Raw genomic sequence first — 18,674 nt, forward strand, 5'->3', positions numbered from 1 at the left:
TATTATAGACAAGCAACTACCAGACATAACCACCGTCTACATATGTCCAGAGACAGACAGGGAGGGGAGGGAGAGTGAAAGAGGTATGGGAGGAGGGTGCTGCATGAGAGAGATATCGAGATATGGAGATAGAGGCATAGGCATAGACATAGAGATAGAGGCATAGACATAGAGATAGAGGCATAGACATAGAGATAGAGGCATAGACATAGAGATAGAGGCATAGACATAGAGATAGAGGCATAGACATAGAGATAGAGGCATAGACATAGAGATAGAGGCATAGACATAGAGATAGAGGCATAGACATAGAGATAGAGGCATCGAGATAGAGGCATAGACATAGAGATAGAGATAAAGAGACAGAGACATAGAGATAAAGAGACAGAGACATAGACATAGAGATAGAGGCATAGACATAGAGACAGAGACATAGACATAGAGATAGAGGCATAGACATAGACATAGAGATATATATATATATATATATATATATATATATATATATATATATATATATATATATATATACAGGGGGCTGCAGAAGTAGATATGTATAAGGGGGGCAAGCAGTTTGGTGATGATATTGTTACGAATTTGGGAATTCGATTGCACACAACATACAGGTTCCTTTAGTCAGCTATGTCGATAAGTGCTTGTTCCTGAGATAGCTCGCCTTTCATTGTTTAAATGTTCAGAAATCGATTAGATGCGCTGCGGATCGATTTAATAGTTTGGGAACGAACAATGGAGACATCCCTCCCCCTCTTCTGCGAAGAGGAAGAAGAATCCTGCCGTCCCATGACTCATGACTCAACAACTCCCTCCCACCCGTGGTTGAGCGGGGGGGGGGGATGGAGCACGAGGGCATGAGTCACGCCGGGATCGGGGGAAGGGCAGAGAAGGATAAGAGGAGATCTTTTTCTTTTGTTCAGGGCAGAGTTGGAGAAGGGGGTTGAGAGTAGCCGTTTTGCAGACCATCGGGTCCTGCTTGGCTTGTCTTAGGGTTGAGGCCTTCGGAAGGTTTTTGCTTCGACTGGCTCAGTGAGCTTCGGCTGAGGCCTGACTCGGAAGGAGGCTCTTTGCTTTGATGGTTCCGTGAGCTTCGGCTTCTGCTTGGCTCAGGAGAGGTTTTTGCTTCAAGCTGCCCTGTTTGGAAGGAAGTTAAGCCGGTCACTCGGCTCGAGCTGCGAGTGGTGGCTTCTTCCTCTTGGTTCGTGGAGCTCTTTGTTCTCCATTTTGGTTCCCGGCTTGGTGCGACTCATCGACCTCTTCGTGGAGGTGGTTCCTCGGGGAAGCGACGCATCGACGGGAAGGATCGGCGCCTTGTCTCACCAGCACGTGTTGAGAAGCGCGGGAGGTGGTTCCTCGGGGAAGCGACGCATCGACGGGAAGGATCGGCGCCTCGTCTCACCAGCAAGTGTTCGGAAGCGCGAGAGGATTCGCGGGAGCTCGGGAAGGATCGCTGCTCGGCGATTGGATCCAGCTCGCTCTCGCTGGAGCCCGGGTCCGAAAAACTTGAAGACCACACGAGGTGGAGAGGTTCGAAATAGGCTCTGGGTTTCAGCTCACCTGTCCTCCGAGCTGGAGCTCGTTATGATAGGCCTCTGCCACCATTTCTTGTGTGTGTGTGTGTGTGTGTGTGTGTGTGTGTGTGTGTGTGTGTGTGTGTGTGTGTGTGTGTGTGTGTGTGTGTGTGTGTGTGTGTGTGTGTGTGTGTGTCCGTGGGCCCATCTAATAAGTAGGGACTGCTGTTAATTGCAAGTGACTGTATATAATAAGTACACGGTTGTAGTTCTTTTGTCGTGCTTTTGTTGCTTGTATAATTGCATACGTGTTTTGCCTTGTTTAATTGCATACGTGCTTTATTATAATAAATGTCCTTGTGTGAATGTAAAGCTGTTCGTTGCGTCCATTCCCTCATTATCTACCCCATCTTGCACTCGGAATATAGTTGGTTTTTAAATAACTGATAAATAGAATCGGGTCCGGTGAGGTCTGGTGATAATACCCGCTCGGTTATCCCAGAACGGAATGGACTGCTTAAGCGGTTCGTGTCCAATCAGGCCTTCGCCGAGGTACGGTCCCTCGGTAGGTTACCCGCGCGGGTACTTAGGTATATAGATATTCGGCGATTGACCCGATTTCGCGCGGGTAGAATACGGACTGGGCCGTGGTGGGATTAACAACTCACCCGTGACTGGTTTCTGGCGTTGTTCCAGAAAGTCACGACTGTATTGTCCGTTCGGTGGGCGAAGCAACCGCTATTGGCTCAACGGGGTCGTTCGCACGCCGACGAGCGGGAAATCTACAACAATATGATGAGGTTTGGTGATGATACAGGGGGAATGCCGGGGGCAAACGGTTTGAACATTTGAGGGATTAATATGTTTATTATTTATCTCCTTGTATAATCAATAAAAATGTTTTGTGCGCACGTTTTGTTTTTCATAACTGTATACCTACTTTTGCAGCCCCCTGTATATATGTATATGTATATATGTATATATATATATATATATATATATATATATATATATATATATATATATATGTATATATATATATATCGCCTGGTGTTGGCGTAGTTATTAGGGTAGCGGCTTGGGATCAAAAAAGGTCCTGAGTTCAAGCCCCTTTGGCCGCTTGAATTAATACACACCAGGAGGTTGACTCAGCCTGTCATCCTTCCGAGGTCGGCGAAGTGAGTACCAGTGTACTGGGCCCGGTGTATGCCCCGGTTAGAATAGGTGTATGAATAGGTTAGAATAGGTGTATGCCCCGGTGTACCATATCACTGTGTCGTAAGAGGTGACCAGGGTTGTGTCAGGAAAGGCATCCGGTGTAAAACCTGTGCCAAATCATTTTGCGGATCATAACGGATGATCCGCTGTGGCGACCTCCGAACGGGAGCAGCCGAAAGAAGAAGAAGATATATATATATATATATATATATATATATATATATATATATATATATATATATATATATATATATATATATATATATATATATATATATATATAGTTACGAATTTGGAATTCGATTGCACACAACATACAGATTCCTTTAGTCAGCTATGTCGATAAGTGCTTGTTCCCTAGAGAGCTCACCTTCCATTGATTAGATGCGCTGCAGATCGATTTAATAGGTAGGGAGCGAAAAATGGAGACGTCCCTCCCCCCTTCTGCGAAGAGGAAGAAGAGCCCTTCCGTCCCGTGATTCATGACGTCAACAACTCTCTCCCATCCGTGATTGAGCGGGGGATGGATCACGAGGGCATGAGTCACCGCTGGGCACGGGGGGAAGGGGGCGGAGAAGGATAAAGAGGAGATCCTTTCTTTGTTCGGGTGAGTGTGGTTGTTCAGCAGGCTGTCGGGTCCTGCTTGGTTCAGTAGAGCTTCGGCCATGGCTTGGCTCGGGTGGAGACTTTTTGGAGAGCTGCTTTGTTTGGAAGAGAGTTGAGCCAGTTGCTGGACTCGAGCTGCGAGTGGTGGCTTCTTCTTGGTTCGTGGAACTCTTTGTTCTCCGTTTGGTTCCCGACTTGGTGCGACTCGTCGGCCTCTTTTTGGAGGTGGTTCCTCGAGGAAGTGGCGCATCGACGGGAAGGATCGGCGCCTCGTCTCACCAGCACATGTTGAGAAGCGTGGGAGGATCGCGGCTCATGGCGATTGGATCCAGCTCGCTCTCGCTGGAGCCCGGGTCCGAACAACTTGAAGACCACACGAGGTGGAGAGGTTCGAGATAGGTTCTGGGTTTCAGCTCACCTGTCCTCCGAGCTGGAGCCCGTTATTAAAGGCCTCAGACACCATTTCTTGGGTGTGTGTGTGTGCGTACGTGTGTCCGTGGGCCCGTGTCCACTAAGTAGTAAAAACTGTTAAGTGATTGGGTAGAACGGTTGTAGTTCTCCTGTCATGCGTGTTGGCCTTGTATAATTGCATACGTGTTTTGCATTGTTTCATTGCATCCGTGCATGCCTGCTTACGTATTTTATTACAATAAATGTCCTTGTGTGAATGTAAACCTGTTCGTTGCGTCCTCTCCCTCCATTGAACCGCCGTATTGCATTCGGAATAATAGTTGGTTTTTAAATAGCCGGTAAAGTGATCGGTTCCAACGGGGCTCGCAATAACACCCCGCTCGGTTATCCCAAAATGGAGCAAGCTGCATTAAGCGGCTCATGTCCCAGCAGCCCCGTTGAGGTACAATCTCGGTAATCTACCCATGCGATTAGTTGGGTAAATCGAAGATTTGGCGATCGGACCCTGTTGCGTGCGGGTCGAGTACGGACAAGGTTGTGGTGTGGTACAAAACACACCCGTGGCTGGTTTCTGGCGTTGATCCGGAAAGCCGCGACTGGATTGTCCGTTTGGTGGGTGAGACGGCCGCCATTGGCTAAACGCGGTCATTCGCACGCCGGCGGGCGGAGATCTACAACAATATATTTGAATTTCTATATATACAGGGTGTCCCTAAAAAATGACATCATTTGAAACTTGAATATCTAAGTAACTACATGTCCCAGGCAAACGAAAGTGAACAGGCTTCATGTTGAACAATAAAATATTTATTTCTCAAAATTCGAACAAGGGATTCAGAGGGATGCAGATTTTATAACCGTTTTCTCAAAACTTCACAAATGTTCAATATGCTCACCGCCTGTGACATGACACACGTCAAGTCGGTGGTGCGGCTCCTGCCAAACACGCTGCAGCATGTCTTGCGTAACATTCTCCAGCACCTCAGTGATTCTCTGCTTAAGTTCATCTGGTCTTGTAGGAAGAGGGGGTATATGGACCAGTCCTTTCACATAGCCCCATCGAAAAAAATCACAAGGTGTCAACTCAGGTGAACTTGGTGGCCATTTCAACAGCACATTGTTATTATCACTGGCATGCCCAATCCATCTTCCTGGTAGATTCTCATTGAGATAAGAATTAAACATTCAACTTAGTTAGTTTTTACACATTGTTAAACTTTGAGTGAGAATTAGCTGTTATTAGACCATGAAATGATGTCATTTTTTTTAGGGACACCCTGTATATATATGTATGTATGTATGTATGTATGTATGTATATATATATATATATATATATATATATATATATATATATATATATATATATATATATATATATATATATATATATATATATATATATATATATATATACTGGGGAGAACAAGTATTTGATACACTGCCGATTTTGTAGGTTTTCCCACTTACAAAGCACGTAGAGGTCTGTAATTTTTATCATGGGTACACTTCAACTGTGACAGACGGAATCCAAAATAAAAATCTTGAAAATCACATTGTATGATTTTTGAGTAATTAATTTGCATTTTATTGCATGAAATAAGTATTTGATACATCAGAAAAACTGAATTTAATATTTGGTACAGAAACCTTTGTTTGCAATTACAGAGATCAGACCTTTCCTGTAGTTCTTAACCAGGTTTGCACAGACTGCAGCAGGGATTTTGGCCTACTCCTCCATACAGATATTCTCCAGATCCTTCAGGTTTTGGGGCTGTCGCTGGGCAACACAGACTTTCAGCTCCCTCCAAAGATTTTCTATTGGGTTCAGGTCTGGAGACTGGCGAGGCCACTCCAGGACCTTGAAATGCTTCTTACGGAGCCACTCCTTAGTTGCCCTAGCTGTGTGTTTCGGGTCGTTGTCATGCTGGAAGACCCAGCCACGCCCCATCTTCAATGCTCTTGTTGAGGGAAGGAGGTTGTTGGCCAAGATTTCGTGATGCATGGCCCCATCCATCCTCCCCTCAATACAGTGCAGTCTTCCTGTCCCCTTTGCAGAAAAGCATCCCCAAATAATGATGTTTCCACCTCCATGCTTCACGGTTGGGATGGTGTTACTCATCCTTCTTCCTCCAAACACGGCGAGTGGAGTTCAAACCAAAAAGCTCTATTTTGGTCGGATCAGACCACATGACCTTCTCCCATTCCTCCTCTGGATCATGCAGATGGTCATTGGCAAACTTCAGACGGGCCTGGACATGCGCTGGCTTGAGCAGAGTGACCTTGCGTGCTCTGCAGGATTTTAATCCATGACGGCGTCATGTGCTACTGATGGTTTATTTTGATATTGTGGTCCCAGCTCTCTTCAGGTCATTGATCTGGTCCTGCCGTGTAGTTCTGGGCTGATCCTTCACCTTTCTCATGATCATTGAGGCTCCACGAGGTGAGATCTTGCATGGAGCCCAGACCGAGGGAGATTGACTGTTATCTTGAACTTCTTTCATTTTCTAATAATTGCACCAACAGTTGGTGCCTTCTCACCAAGCTGCTTGCCTATTGTCCTGTCGCCCATCCCAGCCTTGTGCAAGTCCACAATTTTGTCCCTGATGTCCTTCGACAGCTCTCTGGTCTTGCCCATTCTGGAGAGGTTGGAGTCTGATTGATTGAATGTGGACAGCTGTCTTTTATGCAGATAACAAGTTCAAACAGGTGCAGTTAATACAGGTAATGAGTGGAGAATGGGAGGGCTTCTTAAAGGCAAAACTAACAGGTCTCTGAGAGCCGGAATTCTTCCTGGTTGGTCGGTGATCAAATACTTATTTCAGGCAATAAAATGCAAATTAATTATTTTAAAATCATACAATGTGATTTTCAGGATTTTTGTTTTGGATTCCGTCTTTCACAGTTGAAGTGTACCGATGATAAAAATTACAAACCTCTACATGCTTTGCAAGTGGGAAAACCTGCAAAATCGGCAGTGTATCAAATACTTGTTCTCCCCAATGTATATATTCAGAGACAGAGGAGGGAGGGAGTCCCAAAAATATACAACTTTTAAAATGCTTCGTTTGATCCGACAAAACAAGTAATTTTGTCACTAATGCTTCATTTCTTGTTGCAGAGACCCTGAAGTTTATTTTGATACCAAGCAAGCGCCAGAAAAATGCCAAGACTGACCTACAATGGACGAAAATTGTTGAACTTTGGCACCAGACGAAAAGTGTCATACAGGTGCAACGTCTTTACTCGAGACATTTCGGTATCCACTTGCGCCATGCACCAAACTTTCGGACAATAAAGTGCACCATCGCAAAGCTTACCAATGTGGGAACCATCTGTGACCTTCACAAGTGTCACAGTGGTCGGAAGAGGACAGGTCGAAGTGAAGATAATGTGGAAATGGTGAGACAGGCGGTCGTTCAGAGTCCAAAAAAAATTGATTCGACAACTTTCTGCCGAGACAAACATTCATAAGAGCACCATTCAGAGGATCCTTCACCAAGACATTCACACCTTTCCATACAAAATTCAAATGGAAACGGTGCTTACTGATCAACAGAAATGCAAACGACTTGACTTTGCAAATTGGTTCTCAGGAAAGTTGGAGGAAGATACAGACTTCCTCAAAAAACTTCACATGACTGATGAATGTCATGCTCACTTGTCTGGGGAGGTAGACAAGCAAAACTTTCGCTACTGGGGAACTGAAAATCCTGGTAATGCATCAACTGAACTGGTGCCTCGATCTGTTCTCAAAGTCATCATGTGGGTAGCGGTTGGTTGGTATGGGATAATTGGTCCATACTTCTTTGAAGATGAACAGGGACGCACTTGCATGGTAAACCAGAGGAACTATCGTGAAATGATTCAGGAATTCTATCTTCCTGAGCTATGTACTCATCCCGTAGGAGAAACAACCTGATCCAGATGAGAACCCAGTGGTTCCCGCAGGATGGTGCAACCTCCCTATACAGCCAGGGAAACAAGGCATTTTCTCAACCAACATTTTGAGGGTCGCTTTATCTCCCTCTACGAAGACGTTGAGTGGCCACCGTATTGCCCTGACCTTACTCCTCCAGACTTCTTCTTGTGGGGGTATCTCAAGGACAGGATCTATGAAAACCCTAGGCCTCAGACTCTTGATCAGCTGTAGGAAAACATCCACCGAGAAATCCAGAACATGTCTCAGGAAACGTTTCCCAAAGTGATGGAGAACATGACAACGCATTTGCAGGCAGTGATCGGACAACGTGGAGCCTACATCGAACATGTGGTCTAAAAGAAAATGACGATTCTGTACCAAAATTTAAATTTTGGTGGCAATTTTGACATTGGTACAATAAACTTCAACCTTTCAGCTTTCTGTCCAGCCATATATCTTTTTAAAAAATATGTTATGACCATCCTCTTTGCAGATGAAAAGTTGGATTTTTTTTGGGACACCCCGTGTGTGTATATATATATATATATATATATTTATATATATATATATATATATATATATATATATATATATATATATATATATATATATATATATATATATATATATATATATATATATATATATATATATATATATATATATATATATATGTGTGGGAAAGTCCTGACCATAAAAAGGAAACTTCATCAAACATCATGGATTCATGGTACTCCCAAACAACTCCTCAAACATCCACTCCTCTTTTTTTCTCTCACCTCCATCCATCCATCCATACATTGGGACCATACTCTGTGCAGAAGAACATTGGTGCTGCCTCAGCAGTCTCCTTGGCTCTTGGACACAATCCTGGATGGGTCGCCACTCCGACACAGGATACCAGCAAGCTGACAGTCATTTTGCCGACCTTGGAAGGATGACAGTCACAGTCAACCCCACCTGGTATTAATTCAACAACAAGGTGGATTTGAACTCAGAATCCTGGGATCCCAAGCCCACCACCCTAACCGTTAAGCCAACACCAGGCATGAAGGCCATGGCTGGGAATTAAACAGTGAAGGAGAACTAATAATTCAGTGGAGGACTGGCTTGCCAGCTCCAGAAGCCGTGCTAAGTCTGATCTCACGCAAGTGTGCACGGACTTACCGCCAGTTGGACTGTTCTTGCTTCATTAACGGTCTAAAAGCCTGCTGTTGGCTTCATGGTTAGGGTGGCAGCTTGGGATCCTAGGGTCCTGAGTTCAAGTCCCGTTGGCTGCTGAATTAAAATACACCAGGAGGTTGACTCAGCCTGTTATCCTTTCGAGGTCGGAAAAATGAGTACCAATGTACTGGTGAGGGGGGCACTGCATCAGTGGCATAGCCGCATCCCAACCAATGATGCAACCAGCAGCCACAGGCTGCACTCGATAGAGAGAGCGAGAGAGAGAACGGTCTAAAGTGCACTGCTGCATGTAAACTGCAGGGTTGCTCCAACATGGCACAACAAGATGATGATGATGATTATGATGATGATATTGAACAGGACTCAGATGATTGTGACAGTGATTGTGATGAGGAAGATGATTAATGTCAAAACATGTAAACAAATTAGCAATTTTTATCAGTGTACTCGCCAAACCCGCGCTCCGCTCGAAGTTTCGAAAGTGAGGATTCATGAGGACATCAATATATCCAGTGTTCACAATGTGATTAATAGAATTTCTTCATGTACAATGTTTCTTGTCACATTTTATATGTCAAATTCACCTTCTGAGTTTGTCAGCATGTGCAGAAGAGGGTTTTACATTGCAGACGCTGTTTTCTCGGTGTGGCATTACGCCTCTCAGTGGTGACGGTCTATCTACGACAGACATAATGATGTCAGCGAATGACCTATGATGTCATGACGTCATTACGCCTCTCAGGGGTGACGTCATACGTCGCCATGCAAACAAATGTAAAAATTAGAAAATCGTGAAAAAAAATTCCCAAACCTGTCCATCTGGCGTGATCTCACATAGCTTATGCTGTTCATTAGAGCACAGAGCACCCGCTTGCCAAAAGTGGTGAAAATCCGTCCAGCAGTTTCGGAGGAGAAACATCAAATTACGCGCAGACGTTAACAGAAATAATATATCGGATGTTACATTGATAACGGTCGGCTGGCCTCTGTTCAGATTTTATTCAGCATGGAGGTTTGGTTTGATGAGGACTGGACACCCATTGTATGTCCAAGTCTCTCTCTAACTTGGCCTTCAACTCTGCTGTTGTTGTCCCCCCCCCTCTCTCTCCACTGATCCTTTTGTCATGGTGCATCCCATTCCGTTTCTTGCACTCGTACTAGCCCTTCCACGAGCCTCAGTGATGTATACAAAAATATATATATAACTCCTTCGTATCGGAGGTTCCAAACCTTTTTTAGGGACGCCTTCCGAAAGTAAAAAAAACAAAAAAACTTACACCACCATGTACGATTATCACAGTGACATGATATAATGGCGACATTGGGATCCAGTAACATAGGACTATTTTAGTTACAAATGACTATCAAAGTGTCCTGATATTACACTGACATATGACTGTTATAATGACATGATATCACAATGACATTCAACTATCAAAGTGATGTAATTGTGACACAAACAAAATTAACATTGGCCCTCCACAAATGGTTGTGTGTGAAGTGCAATGAGTGTTCAACGAATAGTTGTGTGTGAAGTGCAATGAGTGTTCCACGAATGGTTGCCTGTGAAGTACAACGAGTGTTCCATGAATGGTTGCCTGTGATGTGCAACGAGTTAAGTGTGTAAGGTATTTTAGCAGTGCAGTGTGTCTGTTGTTACTCCTCCTCCTCCTCCTCCTCCAACACCCTCCCTCCTCCCTCACACACACACACACACACACACACACACACACACACGCACACACACACACACACACACACACACACACACACACACACACACACACACACACGCACACACGACTCTTTCTGATAGCCTTGGGGTCCACAGAACATAGGTTTGGAAATACTCTTTAATAACACACTGCAAACTTTTGTGTTAAAAAAAAAAGCAATGGAAAAAAATAACCTTTTCTGAAAAACAAGCATTATATGAAAATTTATAGATTGCATACTATGCAACTAAATGTTTCAAAAATTTTAAATATTTCACAATGTTTTCAAATGTGTTTTGAAGATCGAATGTTGCATTCTTTTTTTCAGATCCCTGTATTTTTTGCTGTCTCTTGTGCCCGTAAGTGAATTTAAACTTTTCTTCTTTTCTAATAAATCATTGCTTGATGTTCCATTTCGGGTTCAGAAATTCACTCACTGCTTGCATGCGCATCATGGAATGCGAAAGAAATTTGTACTTTTTAAAACAAGTGAATTTCTCAATGCAAACCAATTAGTTTAGGTCAAACTCACTAAACAGTTAAAGTATACTGGATTCAATATATAATTATCTGAACAACAACTTCCCTCAGGACATCTTCAATACAATGCACCATCAAGTCACTGAGATGCTGAGATATTCTGCTCCAATTTGCATACCTAGCAGGAAGTCACAAGGATCATCTCAAATGGCATCAGCGTTGTGTTTGTAGGAAATCAGATACGTATGGACAACAGCCATACAATCTTCTTGCATATGCCAGCTTGGCTGCCAAGTCGCTATCATTTTGCTGGGGCACAACTATGCTGCTGATGCTGTGCCCCAATCACCAGTACACTGGTACTCATTTTGCCAACCTCAGAAGGATGACAGGCTGAGTCAACCCCACATGGTGTTAATTCAGCTGCCAACGGGACTCAAACCCAGGACTCTAAGATCCCAAGCCATCCATCCTAACCACTAAGCCAACACCAGGCTAAACTCAATTTCGCCCTTCTATCACTTAATCTTTTATTTACACAAATAATTTATATACAAACTGGAGTAGGAGGATTTGACTAATGCCAATAATAAGGAGCACTTGCATCCAAAATGGCAAAATATTAATTCTAAGACCATGGTCATTTATCATATTTGATTATTGAAATATAAAGGGATTGAAATGATGAATAAATCGGAGTGAATTCATTCTCATGAAAAACACAGACTTCCTATCCCCCTGCCACTCACCCGCTCACCAACACACATCCTCCCCCCCCCCCCCCCGTCTCAAAGGAAAGAGTCAGGTTTAACTTTTCATGATTATGCGTTATTTTTTTTTTCGAACAATCGATTTTATACAATTTGTCCCATGCTGACAAGATAATAAATCATTGTACACCGCTCCTTCCCAATTCCATATACAGGCAATGCATGACATCATCACCAGGCGCCGAACAAAGGGGGTACTCAGTTTTTACTCCATTTGTTTGTAACTTGCAAAATCGAATATTTTTGATGTATATTGATCAGTCGATTTTGCTATTCTGTGTTTGTCTGTTTATCGCCTGAAGATCACAATTCTAAACCGATTGTCATGAAACTTTACAAGTTATCGAGGTAGTGTCAACTCAGAAGCATATTGATTTTGAGGTCAAAGGTCATTTTGAGGTCAAATTTCTAGAATCGGCATTTTTCATCCCATTGAATTGAAATTTTAAGAAGATTTATTTTAAAATAATCCTATTTTTCATATACACTCGTTGACCGGTGTTACCTCAATTATCATTGGAGTCAGCTTATTGGACACAGCTGCAGCAACTCCATGGGCATAGTAACCATCAGAGTGACCTGACCAATAGTAGGTGTAACCACCCGCCATGATTTCACTGCAATCCGGTCTCCGAACCTCAGAGAGATTTGCGATACCGATGTCCAAGCGCTTGAGGGGTAAACCCTTTGTAATGGGGTAATACCCATTACCCCCAACACAATGTGAATAAAACACAACATCAGGACGAGTAGCATTCTTTGATGCAGGAACACGTCATGAAAACAAATTAAACCAGAAAGCAGAAAATACAAAGCCCGTCCGCTTTGTTTTCGGCCTTCTTCGACTTCCGTATGTGAAACAGTACCTCTGATATTTTGGCCTTTTGATCAAAATCTTACTTTGTCTTCTCCAGATACTCGTCACAGAGCATTGTTGAAAATTTGATATCAAAAGCTCAAATGTTGAAAATGTTATGGCTTACACAAGGTCACATGATAATTAATATTTCAGGTCAATTGGATGAAAATTGTCGATTTTATGTCACATTGACCTTTGTCCTTTTGACTAAATTCTTCATTTGTCTTGTCCATATTCTAATAATAACATTGAAAATTTGATGACAAAAGCTCGAATGGTAAAATAGTTACAGTCCGGTAAGACAGGTATAGAGAGGCGCAGACAGACACAGACACAGCCACAGAGGAGAAAGACACACACACACGGAATTAGAAAACTCTGTCTACCACTGTGCGGTGGCTGGGCTAACGATAAACCAACACTGCAAATGGTATTTCCTCCAGTGGAAACAACGACTGAAACTGGACCAACAACACTCACAAAACCAACACCAACACCCACGGAACCAGCAAAAACAACACTTCCTGCAACTACAGGTGAGGAACACCTGAACCCTAATCACATTCTCATGCCTTCTGAAAAAGTAACCCGTTTTGATAATGAAATGACAACGACCTTGGAACCAACAGAAACACTAAACTTCCTCAAAGTGAATAATTGCCCCAGTAATAACCTTTATCCCTCCACGACATGTATCAAACAGAATATTAGAACCGTTAACATTCTTTCATGCAACAGCAACTTTGACCTATCATTAAAACAAATGAAACTAGAGGGGGAGCACTCAGTGGAGTGCAAAACCTCCGCCGCCGATCGTGCTGGGTCACTTAAGTGAACCTGATATCCTATTCATTGTAGGTCAAAATGGATCAGACTCTACTGAACCACGATTGAATAAACTAAACTAGATCGACGCGCATGTAGAAATGTCCCCAAAAAAATCGAAATTTTTTTGAAAAAAAAGTTGCAAAATTTTCCAAGTTTTTTTTTTTCTCTAACAAATTTATTTATTTTTGGTTGGAAATCACTTAAAACATGTAGAAATGCAAAAACAAAAATTCAAATATTTTTTCAAAATGGCCGCCATAGCGGCCATATTGGACTTTGGACAAGGTCCAAAATCTAATGACATGATCCTTGGACCATACCTAATCCCCGCACCAAATTTCGTCGAAATCCGTCCAGGAGTTTTTCCGTAATACTGTTCACAAACAAACAAACAAACAAACAAACAAACAAACAGACAGGGGTGAAAACTGTAACCTCTGTCCATCTTCAATGGCAGAGGTGAACCAGAAAGCATCTGAAAATGCAAAGCCCATCCACATCCGCTTTGTATTCATACTTCTTCCACTTTCTTATGCTTAACATGATTAAAACATCAAAGAAACGAGAGGGGGAGCACTCTGTATAGTGCAAAAGCTCCGCCGCAAATACTGCTTGGTCACTCAAGTGAACCTTATATCTTATTCATTAAATATGACGTCAACAGTGCTGACAGTTATAGTTCTTTCCTCCAACATTTTTTTTTTTTGGTGGGGGGGGGGGGGGGGTTGGAAATCACTTAAAACATAGAAATGCAAAAAACAAATTCAAATATTTTTGAAATAAAATCGAAATTTAAGAAAAAAAAATTTTCAGTTTTTTTTTTTCTCTTACAATTTTTTTTTTGGTTGGAAATCACTTAAAACATGAAGAAATACAAAAAAAAATGACGTCAACAGTGCTGACAGAGTTATAGTTCTTTTCTCCAACATTTTTTTTGGGGGGTGGGAGGGTGGGGGGGGGGTTGGAAATCACTTAAAACACGTAGAAATGCAAAAAAAAAAATTCAAATATTTTTTCAAAATGGCCACCAAAGAGGCCATATTGGATTTTGGACCGAGTCCAAAATCTAATGGCATGGTCCTTGGACCATACCTAATCCCCGCACCAAGTTTCGTCGAAATCCGTCGTGGAGTTTTTCCGCAATACTGTTCACAAACAAACAAACAAACAAACAAACAGAAAGGGGTGAAAACAGTCACCTCCGATCTTCGATGGGGGAGGTTCAAAATACAAGGATGTTCATGATTTTTGATGACTTTGACCTTTTGACCTCAAAAGCAAGAGGCTTCAGTGACCAAATATGCAAACCCTGACCAAATTTCAGGACAAGTGGATGAAAATTGACGATTTTATGTGACGTTGAACTTTTGTCCTTTTTCTCAAATTATTAATTTGTTTTTTTGATACTCTCATGATAAAGCGATGTTGAAAAGTTGATGACAAAAGCTTGAATGCTAGAAAACAAATTTTTTTTCCAATTTTTTTTCAAAATCAGGTCAATTGGATGAAAATTGTCGATATTCTGTCACATTGAACTTTTGACGAAATTATTCATTTGTCTTCTCCATATTCTCAAAATAATATTGTTGAAAACTTGATGACAAAAGGTGGAATGGTAAAAAAAAGTTACAGCCTGGACAGACAGAAAAAAGGCAGGAGAGAGAGAGGCACAGACAGGCTCATACAGACAAACACAGACACAGACACACACATACACACACAGAAGGAATTGGAAAAGTCTGTCTACCGCTGCCCGGGGACGGGCTAATGATAAACCAACACTCCAAATGTTATTTTCTCAAGAGGAAACAACGAATGAAACTGGACCAACAACACTCACAAAACCAACAGCAACACCCACAGAACCAGCAACAACAACACTTCCTGCAACTACAGGTGAGGAGCACCTGAACCCTAATCACATTCTCAAGCCTTCTGAAGAAGTAACCCGTTTTGATAATGAAATCACAACAACCTTGGAACCAACAGAAACACGAAACTTCCTCAAAGTGAATAATTGCCCCAGTAATAACCTTTGCCCTCCACGACATGTATGAAACAGAACATTAGAACCGTTGACATTCCTTAATGCAACACCAACTTTGATCTGTCATGAAAACAAATAAAACTCGAAAGCATCTGAAAATGTAAAGCCCGTCCACATCTACTTTGTATTCATACTTCTTCTTCTTCTTCCTTATGCGAAACATGGTGAAAACAGTGAAAAAAAAACATACAAAGGTGTTGTTGATTTTAGGTGACCTTGACCTTTTGACCTCAAAAGCAAGAGGCTTCAGTGACCCAATATGCAAATTCTGCACAATTTTCATGACAATTGGATGAAACGATGATTTTATGCAACCTTGATCTTTTGTTTTAAAAAGAAAAAACAGTCAGCTTCGAGCCTTTGATTGGTGAACTAATTCAGTGACCCAGCTTGCTCATTCTTAAAATATCAGGTCAATCGGATGAAAATTGACAATATTAGGCCACTTTGACCTTCTCACCTTTTTATTTAAAAAATAACATGGAGCATCTTGCCTTTTATTGGCGAATCAATTTAGTGACCCAATGTGCAGATTCCTAAAATATCAGGTCAAGTGGATGAAAATTGACAATTTTACGTGACGTTGATCTGTTGTCCTCACCAAATTATTAATTTGTTCTCTTGATATTCTCATGATAAAGACATGTTGAAAATTTGATGACAACAGCTCAAATGAGAAAAAAAAGTTACGGCCCTTCCAGACACAAACACAGACTGACACAGACTGACACAGACTGACACAGACTGACACACACAGAGACGCATAGAAGTGATTGCAAAACCTCGTCTCCTACTGAGCAGATGATGGGTGAACTAGAACGGCATGAGGTGGAACACATACATTCACCAGACTGCACAGTTTACGTTTCCAATCCCACTGATAAGCCGGATCTGCATCCATTCCTGAACCAAATTCAAATCATCTTGTTCATGTCACCTCCCCAACTCATCCACCAAGTTTTGTCATAATCCATCCAAATGCTTTTTGACAGATCGTGCCATTAATAGTTTTTGGCCCTGTTTCTCAATGGTGATCAAGAATCATTAAAAAAAAAATTCGGATTTGGATGCGGACACTGATTTTCAACAAAATCGAAGCAATTCGTCCTGTCACACTCCCAATATGTCCATCAAGTTTCGTCCAAACCATCCATAAATTTTTGAGATATCCTGCTCAAAGACAGGCAGACCGACAGATGGGGGTGAAAACATGACCTTTGGTGGTGGAGGTAATAATGCAAATCTTATTTTTCCCAGAGGGAACAACAACCACTGAAACTCTACCAACAGTTACAGAAGGAACAACAACACCAACAGATCCAACAACAACACTTCCTCTTACTCCAGGTGTGGAACAATGAACCAAGAACATACATCCAATTTCCCACTAACGAAGTAGCATGCTTGAGATTGAAATTAATCCCATAATGGAACCAAGAGAAACACTGCAAACTAAATCAAAATCAACAAGCACCCGTTGAAGACAAAGTCTTCGATATCCCCCGCCATAGTAAATGAGGATTAACAAACTTGTATTCCCGAAGCGTGTGCAATATGTATGTGAAGTTTCTCCTTGATCTGACCACAAACTTCTGAAAGGATGTATTGGGGAAAGTGCATGTGAAATTTTGCCTCAATCTGTCCAGCCATTCTGGAGAAGAAGATTTTTTAAATTTATAAATTTTCAATCCAAGATGGCTGAGGAACCATGTGACCTATGACATCATAAATTTATATTCTGCCTCCAATCCTCCAGTGAAATACGTTTGTGAAGTTTCGTGTTAATCGGATGAGGTGTGTTTTTCGATCCAAGATGGCCACCAAACCATGTGACTTGTGACATCATAATTTTTACTGTGTATGCAGACATGATGGGAGATGACAGTTGCAAATTTTTGCTTCGTGAGGTTATGTGATTCCAGAGAAAACATTATTAATATTTTTCTTGAATCCAACATGGCTGCCAAACCATGTGACCTATCAATTAGAAAATATCAAAAGGCACCAGTTCACCACTGGCTTGATATGTGTACCAAATTTCGTAAATATATCTTGAGGGGATTTGTAGTTAAGCTCCGGAAATTAAATGTGACGGACGGACGGAACCCATTCATATATCCCCCGCCAACTTCGTTGGTTGGCGTGGGATAACAACAGAATCAGTAATACCCATTACCCCCAACACAATGTGAATAAAGCACAACATCAGGATGAGTAACATTCTTTGATGCAACAACACATATCATGAAAACAAATTTAACCAGAAAGCATCTGAAAATAGAAATCCCGTCCTCTGTTTTCGGGCTTCTTCGACTTCCGTATGTGAAACAGTACCTCTGACCTTTTGGCCTTTTGATCAAAATCTGAATTTGTCTTCTCCAGATTCTCATCACCGAGCATTGTTGAAAATTTTATGTCAAAAGCTCAAATGGTACAAATGTTGTGGCGAACACAAGATCACATGATAATTAAACTTTCAGGTTACTTGGATGAAAAGTGTCGTTTTTTTGTCATAGTGACCTTTGCCATTTTGACCAAATTATTCATTTGTCTTCTCCATATTCTCAAAATAATATTGTTGAAAACTTGATGACAGATGCTCGAATGGTAAAAAAATTTTGCAGCTCGCACAGACAGACAAAGACAGGCACAGACAGGCTCCTACAGACAGACACAGACGCAGACACAGACACAGACGGAATTGGAAAACGCTGTCTGCCGCGGTGCTGTGGCGGCTAATGATAAACCAACACTGCAAATGTTATTTTCTCCAGAGCAAACAACGAATGAAATTGGACCAACAACACTCACAAAGCCAACATCAACATCCATGGAACCAGCAACAGCAACACTTCCTCCACCTTCAGGTAAGGAACACCTGAAACCTCATCACATAACACATTCTCATGCCTTCTGAAGAAGTAACCCGTTTTGATAATGAAATGAAAACGACCTCCGAACCAACAGAAACACGAAACTGACTCAAAGTGAACAATTGCCCCAGTAATAACATTTTCCCCTCCATGACATGTATCAAACAGAACGTAAGAATCGTTTGCATTCTTTTATGCAACAGCAACTCTGATCTTTCATGAAAACAAATTAAACA

The 18,674-nt window shown here is 41.9% G+C and overlaps 1 protein-coding gene across 50 annotated transcripts in view; it reads left to right on the forward strand.

The window, feature by feature from the left end:
• Window positions 1-18,674, forward strand: part of LOC147019121 (uncharacterized) — a 145,252-nt gene that overhangs the window by 12,837 nt on the left and 113,741 nt on the right. For 43 of the 50 annotated variants that reach the window (XM_085899975.1, XM_085899955.1, XM_085899956.1 and 40 more), the window contains exons 2-6: window positions 10,910-10,940; window positions 13,134-13,226; window positions 15,322-15,414; window positions 16,823-16,912; window positions 18,340-18,432. In XM_085899975.1, coding sequence (XP_085756101.1) covers window positions 10,910-10,940; window positions 13,134-13,226; window positions 15,322-15,414; window positions 16,823-16,912; window positions 18,340-18,432 — 400 coding nt within the window. The remainder of the gene's footprint in view (window positions 1-10,909; window positions 10,941-13,133; window positions 13,227-15,321; window positions 15,415-16,822; window positions 16,913-18,339; window positions 18,433-18,674) is intronic. The other 7 variants (XM_085899940.1, XM_085899947.1, XM_085899949.1 and 4 more) reach the window with 7 other exon arrangements.

Source organism: Eptatretus burgeri, chromosome 10, assembly GCF_056783735.1.
Source record: "Eptatretus burgeri isolate ZD-2024b chromosome 10, Ebu_testis_v1, whole genome shotgun sequence".
Lineage (NCBI taxonomy): Eukaryota > Metazoa > Chordata > Myxini > Myxiniformes > Myxinidae > Eptatretus > Eptatretus burgeri.